The sequence below is a fragment of the Acanthaster planci genome, linkage group LG01 (genome assembly GCF_054643075.1).
Source record: "Acanthaster planci isolate LZ-2023a linkage group LG01, COTS_SCS, whole genome shotgun sequence".
NCBI classification, from domain to species: Eukaryota; Metazoa; Echinodermata; class Asteroidea; order Valvatida; family Acanthasteridae; genus Acanthaster; species Acanthaster planci.
Window position 1 is genome coordinate 15,800,372 of NC_141777.1, and position 17,769 is coordinate 15,818,140.

Sequence of the window (17,769 nt, forward strand, 5' to 3'; positions counted from 1 at the left end):
TTCAAAATATAACACGTGATAGTGTTAAGCTGGTTGTACTTTTTTCTTTTTACTTGCAATTGCTGATCAAAAAATGAACAATTTTCTGCATTTTACTTGTGCAATGCATTATTTGTGCCTTATTTAGTGTATGGTTTATTAGAGAACTTGGACTTTTTCAAGATTTTTTTTTTTGACTCGGACCGGCCAGCCGACCCCGGCAAGCTCGGTGGTCGAGTGGTTAAGACATCTGCACTAGTAAGCAGGAGGTCGTGGGTTAGAGTCCCACCCGAGTAAGCTAGTGAGGTTTTTTTCGCAAGTTCTCGGACAAGCACTGAGCATACAGTGCTTATTAATATATGTTGGGTAAGGGCAAAAACCGTTATATATATAAAGAACTTGGACTCTTTCCAAGATGTGGACTAGGAGTTAAACTAGAAGAACTCAGACTTGGCCATAGTGGACTTGATGACTGCAACAGTGGAGGGTAAAAGAGCCTGCATCAGATGTCCCATTTATCCTAAAGTGTGTGGTTTCCCTATGTCCCTAGATTAGCTTTGTTCCATTACCTATGAATAAAAGCTCCATCCAAAACTTGGCAACATCCAACATGGTTTAGGGAGACCTCTCCAAGGCAGAAAATTATTTGTAATGTAAGACTTGTGTGTCCAGAAAGCAAATGCCAGCAGTTTAAATATTTTTAAATTTGACCAAATTATTGAAGGGACTGTTGATTTTCTTCTTCAGTATGACACTTATTTAATCACACTAAATCATAACAGGGTACATGTAGGTTTGTAACCTTGTGGGGGTGGTTGATGCAAAACCTCTTCCTTCCCCCCTCCCAAAAACAACCAATAAAAACCCCACAATAATCCATTTTCCTCTGTTAACATAAGGTCCAAAAGTTGGATGGAATTCATTGAAAAATGACTATTTCAATGCTATTAGGGTGTGGATATCTTCAAATAATCATACAGCATCGTCAGTACTAGGCATTTAATGGTTTTTCTGCATTGTGCATGGTCTTGCTCTGTATTGTATTTTTTTTAAGCCACAATAAATAATATACTATGGGGCAGACAAGTTGTTTAATTTTTGTATCATATTATCTCTAAAATGTCATCGTGATAAAATTGGTCAAGTACTATATATGAATTGGTGATATTTCCTTGCTGAAAAGAACATTTAATAAAAAGTGAATGACATTTGGATCCTCTGATATATTTCAAATCTATGTGAATGTAAATTTCATGTGAGTTCTGTACAAGTTTATTCTTATCAGAAAATTTATAACTCAAAGTTTCGTTTATTTTTTCAACTGAAATTCACACAGGAAAAATCCTGCAGTGAATGAAAATTATCAATTATTGTAAAAAAAAAGTAGTATCTTGCTATCTTTGAGAGTGGAAAAACATTTGTGGATACCTGCAGTGTCCTACAACCAGTGTACCAAGTGCTTAGACTCATTTTCAAAGGGTGAATTCAGCTTCTATGTAGAGGTAAGGAACAGAAACATTTAGATTGAAATTGGATGTCAGTAAAATACATACTTAATCCATTGTGTGCCTTTCAAAGGTATCTGCGTTGTCAAAGGTGACAAGATGGCCTGCTTCAGCAGCTGCAATGCAGTGCTTCCACATGGTGCATGGTTCCACCACAACAAACCTGCTCAACATTGTAATATTGTGTGCTCGACACAAGCTGTTCTGATGGTTGCTTGGTTTATTGTCCTTCAACTGGACTGCTATTATAGCAGTTCGATAGCATTGCAGTGGCATTCCAACAGCATGTAACTGCTATTATAGCAGTTCGATAGCATTGCAATGGCATTCCAACAACATGTAACTGCTATTATAGCAATCACATAGCATGCAAAGGATTGAATAAATCATGGACTGCTATGGTCAATAGTCCAAATAGCATTCCTGATAGCATTCACAAGCATAGCATTCACTCCAGTGATAGCATTCACACGCCATCATAGCATTCACTCCAGTGATAGCATTCACAAGCCATCATAGCATTCAAGAACAGCTTTGTTTATATTAAAGTCAGAAGAAATCCCATAATTAGGAATATGCTACCCAGACTCAAGGCAGTGGACACTCAACTGCCTCACAGCATGGACTCTAGCTGCACCAACTGCTGATCTTGCAGATCAAGACTTGTGTGTACGTTGGTGGGAAATTTGAATTCAGGTAGTTGGCAGTTACACCATGAAGCAAGGACGACACGTTGGTAGATGGCAGGTTTGCAAGATTGTTTCACTGCAGAATCCTAGAAAGAATCTAGTAAGTTTGCATGTGAAATGAGCATCTAGTCTAAGAGACTTACAGTCGTATGATTTTTTATCCCTATAGACTTCAGTTACTGCAAAGATCTCACTATTTCCCCACCAGAAGTCAGCTGATATATTCAAGAGTATGTCAGTTTAGAAGTAGTACATGTATCTTTATATGCAATTAAAGCGTTAATTAGTACTGGTCCCCAGCAACTGGCATAGTGGGTAGGTTCCTTTAATTTTTTTCAAGTTTCAGATTTACATGTACATGTATGTATGTAGGCTGTCCTTTGCAATCATGACCCAAAAAGGTAATTGAATTATTGGGTCATGTCAAACAAATAGACATACATGTATGTGTCCCTGTAACCATGACCTTCTGGCCATTTGTACTCTTTAGTCTTTTTTCAAATTTGGGATAGGCTTAGATTAGTTTATATGACTGATAAATCCCAATCTCAAAAAAGGAGTACAAATGTTGAGTTACATTTTGTACTCTAGTTTTAATTTCCAACACCAAACTTGAACTCAAGACTCGAAACTCTCATGATCAATGGTGGAAGTACTAGACTTCTAAGCCAAGCTTGCAAAGGTACTTTTAGTAGCTACAATATACATGTAGGTTGACTGCATTTGTGAATGCTTTTTTCATAGCAGATGTAGAGGGGACTCTTTTCACTTAGTTGTTTTTGCTTTACCTGCTTGTGTATAGGAGTTGTCCCCCTGCTTTTAACATTGAATTTCTTGTTAGCTTGCCCTGAATTTGCTAGGAGTGGTTCCCCCCCCCTTTCCAAAATAATCCCCAGAGTAAATATCCTGTCATGGCCTATTGCACAAGACCTGATGCATGTGAGTTCCTTAGATATAATCAGATGCGGACCGGCAGCAAGAGAGACCACAGCATCCACATTAACCGCTCTCTTTTTTTTTTTACTAAGCAACTTCTGCCTTCAGCTTTGGTCTGCTGTGAACTTGGTTTCTTGCTTGATTGCTTTAATTTTGCGACTATTTAACTAGTGCTGTGTTGGTCAATAATTTAAGTCGGTGTTGGTCAATATTTTAAGTCTGTGTTGGTTAATAATTTAAGTCTGTGTTGGTACTGGTTGACGTTTGTCTTAGTTTAAGCAGTATTGTTGGTTTAAGTTAATTGGTTACGAGTTGAGTATATTTCCTGGTCTATACATTTAAGAAACACAGCTAAAATTACTGGTCCTGATCGAGAGGTTTGTTTTGGATTTTTGCTCTGTTCACATTGAAATAAATATTTTTTTATTGTTCTTTGCTTGTTGAAATCAAATTTGATCTTCCTTTGTCATTTCTTTTTTTGAGAATATCCTGCGACTCTTCCTTTTGATCCCTGGTTCATGTTGGTTTTCGCGAGTTCCCCCATTGTGTGTCTTTTTTCCAAGTTACACATGCGAATGCTATGAGAATAGCATGCTAAATCTTGTCTTGCTCAAGATTTCAGTCGATTTCAGTCTAATTTATCAGGAAGGTCTCAACAAATATCGGTGAACAGAGTGCTCTCTGATACTTTCAACTCACGGAATGGTGTTCCTCAAGGCTTATGTCTTGGACCTTCATTATTTGTAAGTTGTTTGAAATCATAGAACCATACCTACCAGAAGTCCATTCATACACTGATGATACTCAGATGTATGTAGCATTAAGGCTTCAATCAGCTACAGACCAGGCTACAGCTTTAAAGGCATATATAAGTGGTTGTGTACATGCGGTTCGTTACCGGATGTTAAAAAGATAAATTGATGATTAACGATGCAAAGACTGACTTTTTGGTCATTGGTACGAAGCAACAATTATCCAAGTTCAAGATTGATCACATAATCGTCAGCAATTATCGCATCACTCCTGTGTATTGTGTAAAGAATCTTGGCTTTTGGTTCGATTAAAATTTTAAGATGAATGTACATAGTACTTGTAATGCTTGCTTTTATCAGGTGTATAACATTCTTTGTATTTGGAAATATCTTGCTTGCTGGGACACTCATATGTTGGTTCATTCACTTCTGACAAGTCGTATCGATATATTGTAACAGTCTGTTGTACACTGTAACTCGGTGCAAAACTAATGACAGTTCAGAGTAAAGAATGCAAACATTGTCACATTACCCCAATTGTCAAAAAATTTACATTGGTTGCTGGTTAAATATCAATCGCATCTGGTTGAAGATTCTTCTGTGTAACGGTACTAAGTTTGTTTTGTTCTTGATGTTTTTATATTCCTGCCAAGTCTTCCCCTGGGTACTTCAAACTGCCCAGCTGGCTATTGCATAACACATTCCTGAAACAGGTTTTTGTTTATTGTTTGGTCATGGTAGTTCCTTTTAGATGTTTCTTTTGTAAGGTAGTCGAGCATTACATTGAACCAGAAAAACTCCCTGGATCATTTTTTTAGGCAGTTGGTGTTTTGAAACTCTGAGACTATGTATGACAAGGTGCAGAGGGTACAGAGATAGATCAAGGAGCATTGGGTAGGGTTATGTTACCACTGTAGCCAACAGGCGTGTGAAATCTGCCACCACAGGTTACAAGTAAGAGGGTAGACGTGAGAGATACCCAACTTATATCATACCACAAGTTATTTTTTCCCTGTGATAATATCTCTGACCAGTCCTCACAGCAGCTACGCCTGAAGCTTGAGCCGAAAAAAACCTTGTTGGAATTACCGTAAGTTCAATCTTTTAAGATTTTGTTCATTATCCTAGTCATTATCAAATTCATAACTGACTGCCCTTATATGACATGCATTTATTGACATATTGTATTTTGGACACTATTTGATGTTTATTCTAAGCCAAGTCTTTTTGCAAGTTGTGTTCCCAACATGACCTGTTTGGAGGGTACAGACCTGCAATAGTAGTGAGCCAATTTGAGCTGAGTTGCCAAGTTGGTCCTTGAGTACATTTCAAGATACAGGCCTGGGGCTCTCGACCGAAGGTCGTATTGGCACACCTCTCCAGTTTCCTGTATCCACTCGCCATTATTCTGTTATTTTGAGTATGGATTTTGATTTGATATTGATTTTCCTTGTTGTTTAACATGATTGAAGTAATAACTCAGAAACCTGTTTGTCGTTTGAGTTATTTTGAATTGATCGGAGTGAGTTTTCTGTGAGATATTGATTTGCTTCCGATAGTTTTTTATTAACTTTGCAAGTGTCTTTAAGCCCTTAAGTTGATTTGGTTTACATTTCTGTTTAAGTTTGAGCTTAATTGTGCTCTTTGATTTGCAAGATTTGTTGAATTACATCAAGTTAAGTTGCTGATCTTTAATTTCATTTATTTGTAAATACTGTAAATAGTCTCACTTTTTATTATGTTACAATAATATCTTTGAAGAACCGATACTGACTAGCCCTCGTTTTTCCTTTCGATTGTGTGCAGCAACTCTAAACTCTCTTTCTGCGGGATCTGGGTGACATTCTGTTTGTTTTTAAATGCATCAACATCATACAGTCGTAGTCTTGTTCAGTTTTGTGAGTCCTAATATTCTCTTAGAACATCAAATCAGCTGAAGTTACAGGTTCCATCTTGCAAAACCTCTAATAACTTTGGTGAAAGGGCATTTGCCGTGGCTGGTCCTCGCGGCTTTGGAACCCATTACCCAATCACATTCAGGCACATAGGAACCGGAGGGGTTGCAGGGGCCAGTGGGGGACGGGAGGCCCCCCTAAACACGTTGTGTAATTTGCATTCTCAGAGTGAAGAGTATTTGTAGCAGGGTGTGATAATGTTTATCAGATCACAGTGGAAAAATGGAAATTTTAGAGAGATTTTATTTTTGGTAGAATCATTTTCCTACGTACCTAGTATTAGATGTGAGTAAACACTATTTGAATTTAAACAGGAAGTGAACATTTTTTATTTAAGCAGGCATTTTATACATAATTGTGTATCTGGTTTAGTTTATTTTTAATGTTTAATGTTTTGAATTTCCCTACTTCGTCCACTAAATTGTGATCGTATATTGTATCATCTTAATTCATAATTGTATAGCATTATAATTTTTAATTTAAGTTATGGTTTAATTTTAATGTAATTAGTTGTAATGTGGATTGGAAACATTTTATGGATTTGGCACAATAGAAATGACAATATTATTATTATAATGCAAGTGCAAGGGCTTGGGTACTGAGGGATCTATTTACCGTGGTATAAAAAACTATCAAATCAAAGCTGTGGGCTAGAGGAATAAGCAAATGTTAGGTTTAACGGGCAATGGATTCCCAGAAGTGGACTTTGTAGCATATCATCAACTTTGAAAAATTAAGTTCCCATAAGAGTAAAGAAACAATTACATATTTCATCATGCTGGCATACCCATTACCATCTATGTTACACTTTTAATTGGCAGAACTTTTTACATCTTTTAAGAAATATAACCTCCAAATTGTGACTTTTTTCTTTGTAACATAGTAAATCAGTAACATTTCTCTAATAGATGGCAAGAGAACTAAAACAGAGAAAGGTACCGAGTGTGAATTTTGAGATATCATTTGAGACCAAATTTTAAACGGTCATTTTCTGAGGCCAACAGTTGGCAATTATTTTCTGTGATGGGTTTTTCCCTTACACTGATACATATTCATCTCCTCAACACAAAGTACATCTTTGAAGATCATTTTCTGTGGGCAATTAAATTGATGCAAAAAGAAAAATCATAAATTTCCACCATTTACAGGACAGACACCGTAAGTGTTTTTAAAAAGGATGCCTTGTGCGTATCTCTCTTCAAATTTTATTCACCACTTTGATAATGCCGGGTGAAGTTATAAGCGGCATGCATGACCCACTGCTGGGCAAATTTTCATGATTTTCAGTTTCAAAACTCTTCAAAAATTCATTTTTTCATTTACTGGACGCATACACCCAAACGAATGACTGTCTTGTGGCAAGTCTAATTTGACAGGCAACCTCCATTGACGTGTTAGTGTTGCAGCCATGCCTGCCGCCCAGTAAAGAGCCCCCATTGTGTAGTGTTGCATAATATCCTCTTTGTTCCAGAAATTGGACCAATGCGTTGCTGGACGGTGGTGTTGTCTTTACTATTTGCCGCCAGATTCTATGAGTGTTCAGAGGTATTGTATCGCTCATCGCTGGAGTGCTGAAGCGATTTTGTCCCTGCTGATTATCTGCAGGCTCTGGCAGCAGCAAACAATGGTAGCGTTTCAAAATGATGACAGTTTACCTCCGCTAATGGCAGTCACTATGCGCTGACAGCATATGAAGCTTGATTGTTGATCACAGCAGCCCGATCTATTGTTAATGTATTTTCTGAATTCGATCACCCCGGCCATAAATGTATGGCCAAGCCCAAGATGCGTGTTTTTTATGCTTTCAAGTTTATGAGAAAGTACAAATATATACCCCAACAGGTAGTTGATGCCATACATTATCTCTTGATACTACTGCTACCCGCTGCACAAATTTAAATCCCAATGAATGCATGTGATGATTTACTTTACTGATGGTTTTCATCTCAGAAATCCAATTTTCTAACTTACCCCAACAATAGCCATTAGATCATATTTGCTGAGTTCCAGTCCATGGACCTTGATTGTGACCTGTGCTGTGTATTCACAGTATGTTGAGTACATGCTCACCTGTCTACAGAAAATTAGAGAAGCAAACCCAAGGAGTTTGATGAGTTGAATAAATACACATTGTTGATACTGTCATGGCCTATATTATTTTGCATATTAATAAAGTATTCACCAAAGTCTCAATCTACTTGACCAAATATATGTGATATGTGCAATGGTTGCGAACACTGAATTTCTGAATCTCTGGCCAGAAGGGAATTAACAACTTTTAATGTGATCCATGAAACAAATTTTTCTTACAGTCACTTTTTGTGCATCTTTGTACTCTTCTTCAATGCATAAACTTTTTTGAAATCCTTTTGAGTTTGGTTTGTGTCTTGGTACCTTAACTTGCCTTATATGCTGTCCTCTGTTAGTCTCTCAATGGCAGGCATATATTTATTGGATAGTTCTTCCTTACTTGCAATTGTTAACTGATGCTGAATTGAAAACAGTCAGTACTAATTTTCCCAGATAACTAAAAAAATGAGTTCAGAGCATGGTATGTAAGTTGAACACACTCAGCAACGACCAGTTGAAAAATGTCCCAAAATGCTTTGAATGATCAAAAAATGGGCAATCCTCACTTTTATTGGATACTTATTAGTGTCCCATTCATGACCATTATGAATGATTTACTCAAATAGCAATGGTAGAGTTCGTGTGTCTACTTTGTCTGTATTTGCCCTCATGTTAGGAAGGTGAGGTGAAAATAAGAGTTTATAGACTTTATTTGTGTGTCTTCATTTCATATTTTGTAGGTGCATCTTTTGGGGAGGAAATACCACATATTCAGATAGTGTTCAGACAGTTCACTGTGCAGCGCAGTACTTGGTATGTGTGGCACTGCTGGATCTCTGGTCACTTCAACAATCATACAGACCAAGGAAGCCTTGTTTCTAAGGCTACTACAGGGAAAGAGCTGTACACGTGCATGCCCTGCGAAACTGTCATTGAACTGGGATTCATAGAGGTGAAATCACCACATTCCTATTCATGTTTTCCTTTCGGGCCTTTTCTTTTGAGCCAGATGGGAGAAAAAGGAAAAACCGAATTTTGGGGGTCTGTTTAAAAAAAAGCAGGGCAATCAAGATAAAACTGGAAAAGTGATATCTCTGTGATTTATTCCTAGCTGTTGTTATTTGTACAGGGGTATGGTCAAACAAGTCTCTTGATGACAGTTTTTAGACTTTTGTTTGACCTTGACTGCCCCTTATTTATTATTTATGTGTCTAAAGATATAAAATAAATAAAATAAAAATAAATGAAGACAGTGCAACAGAATCGCTTTGCAATGAGCCAATGTCACGGTGTCACTGTCCAAACCACTCATGGTGATGTACATTTTCAAGCAATTTTGCCAACAAGTCCACAGGATGGCTGGGTCCCCAGGCATTGGAAGAAATGGTTGGGGTCTAGGGAGTTGAATGTGAGCCATCCTCATTGTCAATAAATGTTTGTGTTAGTGAAGGGCAGTTCCACGGAAACATCAACCTCTGGGCCAAAATTTCAAACTGGTCCAAATGTGACAAATAATTTATCATTTTTAAGCTTATGGTGTATACTTTCGTGAAACATACTTCATTTCTAACAACATTCAAGAATTTGGCTTTTATAAGACACTGTAAAATTGGTTTTAAATACTAAGAAATTGGGGAAAATATTTCCCCTGTAAAAGATTTTCTGTTTTTTAGCCTGATAATAATTTTTTTGTTCCAGTTTTGTTACAGTTTGAAGAATGCCCCAATAAGTAAACAATGACAGAAATGAATTTTCATTTTCATTTTGAAATTCTATGTAATGTCTTATTTTATAACACTTACTTTTCTTACGTACGTCCGACACCAAAATGACATATTTTTTCATCCCCTCAGTGCACCCTTTAGCAAAAGATTGCCAAATTTACAATACAAAACACAATGAGTTCCTTCGTTCTAGACATCAGCTCCCCCAATTATCTTTGCAAATACTCAAAAATTTAGGAATCAGATATGTACGTCCGACACCCTGTACGTCCGACACTGTCAGAACCATGCATTGCTGGCAATGCAATGCTTTTACACTGTACAGAAACCACTACCACCTCATTTGCATACATGGAAATAAGGCCCCAACCTTTTGTAAAAGTACCAAATAGGCTTCGCTTTTGTTTTTTACTAATTTGCATAAATTTGACTATTTGGACATACACACCCTAATAAGGTCCACATGTGTCATGTGTGGACAAACATGTGCTTTGCATGTATTCAGAAGTAAGTCATGTCAGTGTGAGCTTTGATGAAGACAAGTAAAGTTTTAAGTGTTTTATACATGTACATGTAATCCATGTCAAGAAAGAAGAATTGTCAAAGACTAACAAAGATGTGTTTTTATACCTTTGTTCAAGGTACATGTAAAATCAATTGGTTTCACTTTGTGTTGCTTGAGGAATTAAAGGGGGTGTTCCACTTGTATGTGCTTTCCATGGCATATACATGCACAGTATCTATCATGAAACATACATGTACAATGGAAGACTGTAGTTTTAAAAGCATTATGCCATTAGTCTTAAATTTCAGTGAAAAGGATAATTTCTCAGGCTAACTGCTAGCCCATTCCTATGATTTTGCAATCATCTAAAAGGGTATATCATTTACCTTCTTTTTGGATTTTACATGTGAACTAGAACCTGTGAAGTGTGAACTGGAAATCTTTACAATTGCAGCTTAGTACACACGCAGCATTTGTCATACAGAAATGTTTGATTTCATGTTCTAAGACCAAAAGATCTTACAGGTACATGTATACAATTGTCTTTTAATTTGATTTATTTATCTAAATGATTGTCAACTGTAGAAAACTTTTTCTTTAGTTTGAATGTTTGACAGCAAATGACTTGTTTAAGTGAGCAAAATTTGCATAAATACTTCTAGACAATATTTTCCTTCATACTGTTTTATGGAGTGCCCCATCATCCAATTCCTTTCTAGTTGTTTTTGATGATTTTTGTATGGCTTGACATTTTCTTTTGGTTTGGAAAATGTACTCAAGCCTTCATGAAGGTAGAAAAATGAGACAAGCTTGGGTTTGAACTGATTACCTTCTATTCTGAAAAGTCATTTTGGACATGTACGTCCGACACCAAAAAATGTACGTCCGACACAAATATAATAAATGCTTTATCTGAAAGTCACAAGAAGATAAAAATGTGTCTTGCCTTGAAGTTTATTAACAAGGGTCTGCTAAAACTAAACACAGGAAAACTACTTCTTCAGGTCCGAGCATTTCACAGTTTGTGATACAAAAATGGAAACTCAAAAATTTAACTTTCTCTGAGTACGTCCGACACCATGGTGTTATGATTCAGCTTCTACAAGGATAATAATTCTGAGAAAGAAATTTTCTTATTAAATGAAGGTACCAACTAGCTGATGTCTTTTATCAAAATCAAAATCTGCTTCAGGATTATAAGTATAATAACACACACTGTTGAAGTGTCCAAAATGTACGTCTGACACCGTGGAACTGCCCTGAAATAAATGGGTGCAAATGGACTGAGGTTACAGCATGTGAATTGTATTCCAAAAAACCAGCACGGATGCCAAACGGCATGATGAAGTAACATGAAACATGAAAAGTGCCCTCAGGCAGCTTGCTTAAGAAGTCAACAATGAGATGAGTTACAGATGTGAAAGTACGCTTCCTTCAAATCAATTGATGCGCTGGGGACAGATTGTGTTACCTAGCTCAGCATCCCCATAAGGAATTGTTGAGTGGCTTGAGGTTGGTGATCTGTTGCCACTTGCCTGGTTCCTTCTTAGGGGTGAGAAAGAAGGTTGACTGAAAACCATCGGTCCTTAGGTTGGGTGGGACATGTTAGATTGCTTGTTTGCATAAGAGAGCATTTATATTGCACTCCTGCACTTGTTGCTTGTCCTTGTTATGGGGGACTGGAGTCAGAAGAAGTATCGATTTGGAAGGAGGGATACCCATGAATTCTAGGGAGTACTTGATAGAAACAGTGGTAAGTACAATCTGTCCAATGTGATGTCAAGCCAGAACTCTGCAAAAGACTAAAAACGGCAAACGACAGGTTCGGAATGGCAGGCTGTGAGTGAATCATTATATTCACCAGTGCTGTCCCCTAGGGACAGGTTTGCACAAGACATTTCCTTGGCCTGTGCGTGTTGTGTAGTAGCCAAATGGCAGGAGGTCTGGCGTTGGCTTGTTTGGGGCAATGGAGGACGAAAGGACCGAGAGGGGCTGGCATTAGGCTTTGAAGGAGGTTTGAAATGTCAGCGTCTATGACTTGTAGATTGTTGAGTGTTTAATTGGAGGAAGCGACTGTTGGAAATTCAACTTGTGGGTGGTGTTGACCCGTTTCACTTCTATTTTAAGGTTTTTCATGAATTTGCTGGTGAAGATGTCTTCAGCATAGAGTGGGAGGTCTTGAGGTCTAGACTTGACGCCCTCATAAGGAATGCCCATTGCTTCCAGAGTATTCAATCTGCAGGAGGCTGTCGCCAGAGAAGAAATCCATGAGAATTGTTTGAAGGTAGCATCAAGGCAGTGTTCAGCAACTGGAGCGCTTCTGTGGTGAGATCAGGAGAGACTGGTGAGTTCTCTTTGCCGTTGTGGGCCAGGTATTCCAAGAGAAGGAGTAGGAAGGCAGACCATTGGAGACCATGGTGGGATCTCTGTCCAGTTTTATGAGTGTAGACTCTTTTTCTGTTCTTGAGGAAGGGAGTCTTGCCAGGGAGTCTGCCCCTGTCTGATGTGATCTTAATCTTTGGCGGCATCTGATAGCTCCAGGACTGATAAGAATTCCTAAAAAAATCACCTTGGGGAAAATGAAAGTAGGACTGGGCTCTAGGAGGGAATAGTTGGCAACATTTGGATTTGGCTATAGTCTTAAACATCTTGACACATGAACAATCTAGTGGGCATTTTCAAAAAACCAGGTGAGAAACTTCAAGCCTGGCTGCATGGCATTTGAATGATGTATGTGAGGTGTCTTCTTCAGGAGGGCAGGATGATCAGACGACTCAAAACATGTTGGAGAAGACGGAGCCGGCTCTCATAAGGGTAAGTCTGCCAAGAGAATCAATCTCATCAGCAGAAGAACTGATGAGTTGTGCTGACTGTGGTAGATCCAGTTCACGGTCCATGCCTTGGGCTGAGTCCAGAAGGGATCTGGATGGTCTAATTAATTTCTCTTGGGTATTTGACATTGGGCTGCGGTGGATGGCAGGAGCCTTGATGGGTGGAGGCGTGTCCATGTACATAAGTACAATGGCAGTTCTATGTGAATCAGTATGACAAAATATTGACAAAAACCTTTAAATGCACACATTGTATATCTCTGTACATGTACAATATAATCTGTGTGATTCTGTGTATTTACAGTAAATTGTTGAAGATACAGGGATGTTGCATGAGGATGTAAGGCTGGTGTAGCTAGTGGTTTTTTCCTTGCCTTCTACCTCTGCAGTCCAAGTTTGAATCTCGGCTTGGTCCACATGTAAATTGCATTTCAGTCCCTCCCTGATTCCAAGGGTTTTATCCAGAACATTCCTAGGGCACTCTTAACATTTGTGTGTACAGCGTTCGGCCTGTTTACTCATCAAGGTAGGTACAGAAAATCACACAATGATGTGCACAAAATCGAGTGCACAACTGCAAAAAGTCATCATGACCTCATTGAAGAAATATTTCTCTCCAAGGAATTAACGTCTCCCCCCATAAAAGTGCAGGTCATTTCTACTTCAAAGTACTTACGTGAATCTGTAGAGCATTACTACACAATAAATTTCTCCTAGAGAGTGCCAACCATTTGTTTAATGGTGAGTACAATAGATGCCATCGATTATTAAGTCTTTATACAAGAGGTATGTCTGGGAATCAACTGAGTGCATTAATGATACAAGCATGATGTTTCCATTACTACAACTAAAAAGTTCAAAATTCTTTTGTCTATGTCAATCTCTTGTTTTTCAGTCTGTCTATATTTGGAAACTGTTTCTGACATGCTATCCACATTACCTGTTTGTGACCTCCATGACAAAGTAATATTCTGGTGACCAAGGGAAGTGCATGGGCACACTGGCACAGGGTGTCCCCTGCTCACAACGCCACACAATTCCACTATGCCCATGTTGGAAAATTGGCACTGATCCATTACTATAGTTGTTGGTATCCTCAGGTGTCCAAATTAACGGACCTGACCTGCAATAGAAGCATTCAGTACACAGCATTATTGGTAAATGGAAGAGCAGGGATAGGGCATGAGATTGTCAGTTCACAATAGATGCTACAAAGTAGATTGTGCACGAAACAATTACAAAATCTAATTTGACTTTTAACGTGCTTCTTAAAAATTCTAAAAGTACAAATTCATATTCAAATACATAGTTTGAACTGACTCACCCATTTTGCATGTTATACTGTTGAAGTTTTTCACTGCTGAAGTATTCAATATTGTCTGGACCCTCAGTGCTGCCACCAATCACTCTCAAAATGTACTGATCAGTAAAGAGACTTGACTTCCCAGTCACAACATCCAACACGCGGAAAACGGGATTAAAACCTGAAAAAAACATTATTGAGAGGGAAATTTAAAGCCTGATGAAGATAGGATAGAGAACCCAATTGAGGAATAATTGGGTATAAGAATCGATGACCAACAAAAGAACACAGACAGGTGACCTAATAATGATAGGGTTATTCTATGCCACTTCATACACCCTCCCATGTGACACAAATCAGATTTGCTGAAAAAATTCTCAACATACTGTAGCACTGTCTAAATGTCAGGCTGGTATTAGCTGCTTTGACCCTTTAATAGTAAAAGGTTCTATACTCAGGCTATTTTGTCTGTTGCACTGGATGAGTAATGGGCGCAGGTCATCAAAGGCACTATGTCTAGAATTCTGTGGGGAAGGCCAGACCAAGCAGGGGAGCCTACAAACGCATCATCATCAATCTAGAATAGCCAAGCTTGGTATGTGGAAGCCTTTGGTTACTTCAAGCATGCTTGAAGCATGCACTGGTCACAGCAATCAACCAAGTACATAGGTAGAGGAGCTGTCCTTGCAAAAAATATGTCATTGCCTATTTTGTATACTTCCCTCAAATTTTGCAACAGGAATTATGGAAGTTTGTGTCAGACAAGCCAACAGCCAGCGCAGTTTTCTGACACAGCGGTACACACCGCTGCAAGTAAGCAGTCCAAGAAGGCAGCAGCAGCCAGCGTTGGACCAGCGGTGCATGGGGGGGCAAGACACTGAGGGTGGTGGGAGTGATATCAAAAGTTAACGAATTATTAACTAAACATGATAGAAGGGTTTGGGTGACAGTCAAACTGTACTGCCGCGAGTAAACAGAAATCCAACAACAGAACTACGTGGTCAAGGGTTGATTGGAACCATTGAAGCTTTTGACGCAGAAAAGGAGCAATGGCACAACTGTCGACGGCAAATATGGCTAGCAAATAAAACTGCCAGTGAGGACAAAGTTGATGTTTTTCTGGCAATGATTGGGCCAACAGCTTTCGAGATAAGTGACGAATTGTCAGCCCAGACGTCCCCTCAGAAAAAGAGTGTGTTATGTACATGTATGTATACGCATGTAGTTTCTGTACGTGTGCCAGATTATGTAATGGTATTACACACGATTCTGTGTGTGACCAATGTCACCCCAGGCGACAGTGGATGACCTCAATTTAGTCCAGAACATTCCTGTTGTACATCCAGGAAATTTCTTGTAAGCTGACAATATTTCAAGTTGTCTATGCTCCGGAGGTTTCTTGTAAGATTAAGTAATACCAAAAAGTCTATTTCAAGAAACTTGTTTGGCTTGTAACCCGGAGACAGCGTGCAAAATGTCCAATTTCCTTCAATCGTCATTTTCCTGTTTCATGTCGCACAATTTTCGAGCAGAGCCGCTCCGAGCTTTGTGATCCAAAGAGCACTTCTCCTATGCATTCGCCAAAAATTGGTACACGTAGTAATCAGCTATACTGTTGATCGGCAATAGTGTGTTTTATTTCTGTGCGATCATTCCCTAGATTTTTGGGATTCGTAACAATGAGGTGGCACGGATCATGAAGGCTGTGTGGTTGTGGTATGTACTTTTACCTTCTTTTTCAATTATATCTAAGCATATCTCAGCTTTGAGTTCATTGAACATAGGCTGGGCATTTTATCCCCTTTTGCTTCATTAGTCTTCACAATGATGGTTGATAATGCATTGTTAACATAAGTATGTGCCTTGAACAAAGGGATCTGGACCACTGGTCCAATGATTATGATTTTGCTTAAATTTTTATGACTCAATATGGTGGAAGATTAATTTTATCTATATCGACACATCAGAACTCCTAAAATATACATGTACAATTCTCCAGCTGTAATTATCTTTGAGGATTGCTCTTGAGTTTAATACGTGTTTTTATGAAACATTTGAGCAAATGTAAGACTTGTACAATTTGTAAATTAATTTGAGACTGATGCCCCTGTCTAAGTGATTTGTTCATTTGTTCATACATACACACAATCTCAATTTTCAAATGCTATATAAATACGGGGGAAAAGCCATGGAGGTACCCACAAAAAAGCAAAGCTTGAAGCTTGGGCCTTTGAAGCAATTTATAGTTACATCCATCCGGGAGTGGGTGGGTGACGTCAGGGGACAACTGGCATCCAGACAGCTGACTATGGAGGAGAGCGCGCATCATTCATCCTTGACCGCCTTGCCGGGAGAGCTTGCCAAGAGATACTTGGCCGAGGAATGAGGTTGCGTCTAAACCAGAACAAATCATCATGGTGTTGTTGAAAGTGTTAGGGGATGGCGATATACTCCCCCAGCTCCAGCAGAAAGTTTTTTCATACCAACGAGGCCCACAAGAAGACCTCCTCACTTGCTCTCTGGGGCTGGTAAAGCTGTTCACACGGATGGCCAAGCTCGACGAGTCATGCAAGGCGACCAGGGAGAAAACACTGAACGGCCAACTCACAGAAGCTGTTCATGATGAAGGCTTGCAGTGAGAATTACGGAGGCTTAACATGGAGGCCCAAACGCTGTCCTTCTTTGATGTCAGGGATCGTGCTATCAAGTGGCTTGGTCACAATCACCCAAGGGAGGCAATAGTATAGAATATTGAGGCAGCAGATGATGCTGGAAGTTTGCGGTCCCTTCTGAAGAAACAGGGCCAGTACTGGAGAAGCAACAGCAACAGATAGACCCCCTTTCTTAAGGCTGAGGCCCAACAACCAGTCCATCATTGGGACCAGGGGCCAAGACAATGCTACAACTGCAAATTGACAGGGCATCTCAAGCGTAATTGCCCCCACCTCAGACGGGGCAATGGTTCTCCTTCACAACTAACCCAACTGAGCGTGTTCAACCCTAATGCTCAACAGTTTGTCCATGAGCATCAGCCCCCCAGAAGTCTACCCTGCGATAGTTTGTCCCTGAGCGTCAAACACCCCAGCAACCGTTAAACTGGAGCGGCCTAACTTTGTGAGCCAAACGACAGGCCATCAGATTTTACAAGACAGTGGCTCAATTATTAAGAAGCTGGTAGGGGACTGCCCAGTCACACAAGTGAAACTTGGTGGTATTGAGGTGAATTGTCTACAGGACACTAGGGCACAGGTATCTACCCTGAGTGAGTCTTGCTTCAGAGAGAACTTCTTCGAACAAGAGATGGTTGACATCACTGCTGTGCTCCACATCTCCGGTGCCCTTGGTGCTGCAATCCCCTATCTTGGCTACATTAAGCTGCCTCTCCATGCACTTGGGCAAATCTTTGACAAAGTGGGTTTCCAGGTCGTGAAGGACCCAGTGGGCACAACGATTGCTAAAAGGAAGCGAGCGGTGATAGGAGTCATTGGCTCAAATATTTTCTGAGATGAGACATATTACA

General features: G+C 39.3%; 1 protein-coding gene and 1 long non-coding RNA gene across 5 annotated transcripts in view; one reads left to right on the forward strand and one right to left on the reverse strand.

Moving 5' to 3' along the window:
- LOC110988542 (cation channel sperm-associated auxiliary subunit gamma-like) overlaps positions 1-17,769 on the reverse strand; it is a 70,171-nt gene that overhangs the window by 28,134 nt on the left and 24,268 nt on the right. For all 4 annotated transcript variants that reach the window (XM_022252167.2, XM_022252166.2, XM_022252169.2 and 1 more), the window contains exons 8-10: positions 14,271-14,430; positions 13,887-14,069; positions 7,788-7,890 (exon numbers count right to left, since the gene is read on the reverse strand). In XM_022252167.2, coding sequence (XP_022107859.2) covers positions 7,788-7,890; positions 13,887-14,069; positions 14,271-14,430 — 446 coding nt within the window. The remainder of the gene's footprint in view (positions 1-7,787; positions 7,891-13,886; positions 14,070-14,270; positions 14,431-17,769) is intronic.
- On the forward strand, positions 1,924-11,038 carry LOC147800468 (uncharacterized). The gene is made up of 3 exons (XR_015424753.1): positions 1,924-2,273; positions 7,288-7,443; positions 8,627-11,038. It is a non-coding gene; the product is annotated as an uncharacterized LOC147800468 (long non-coding RNA).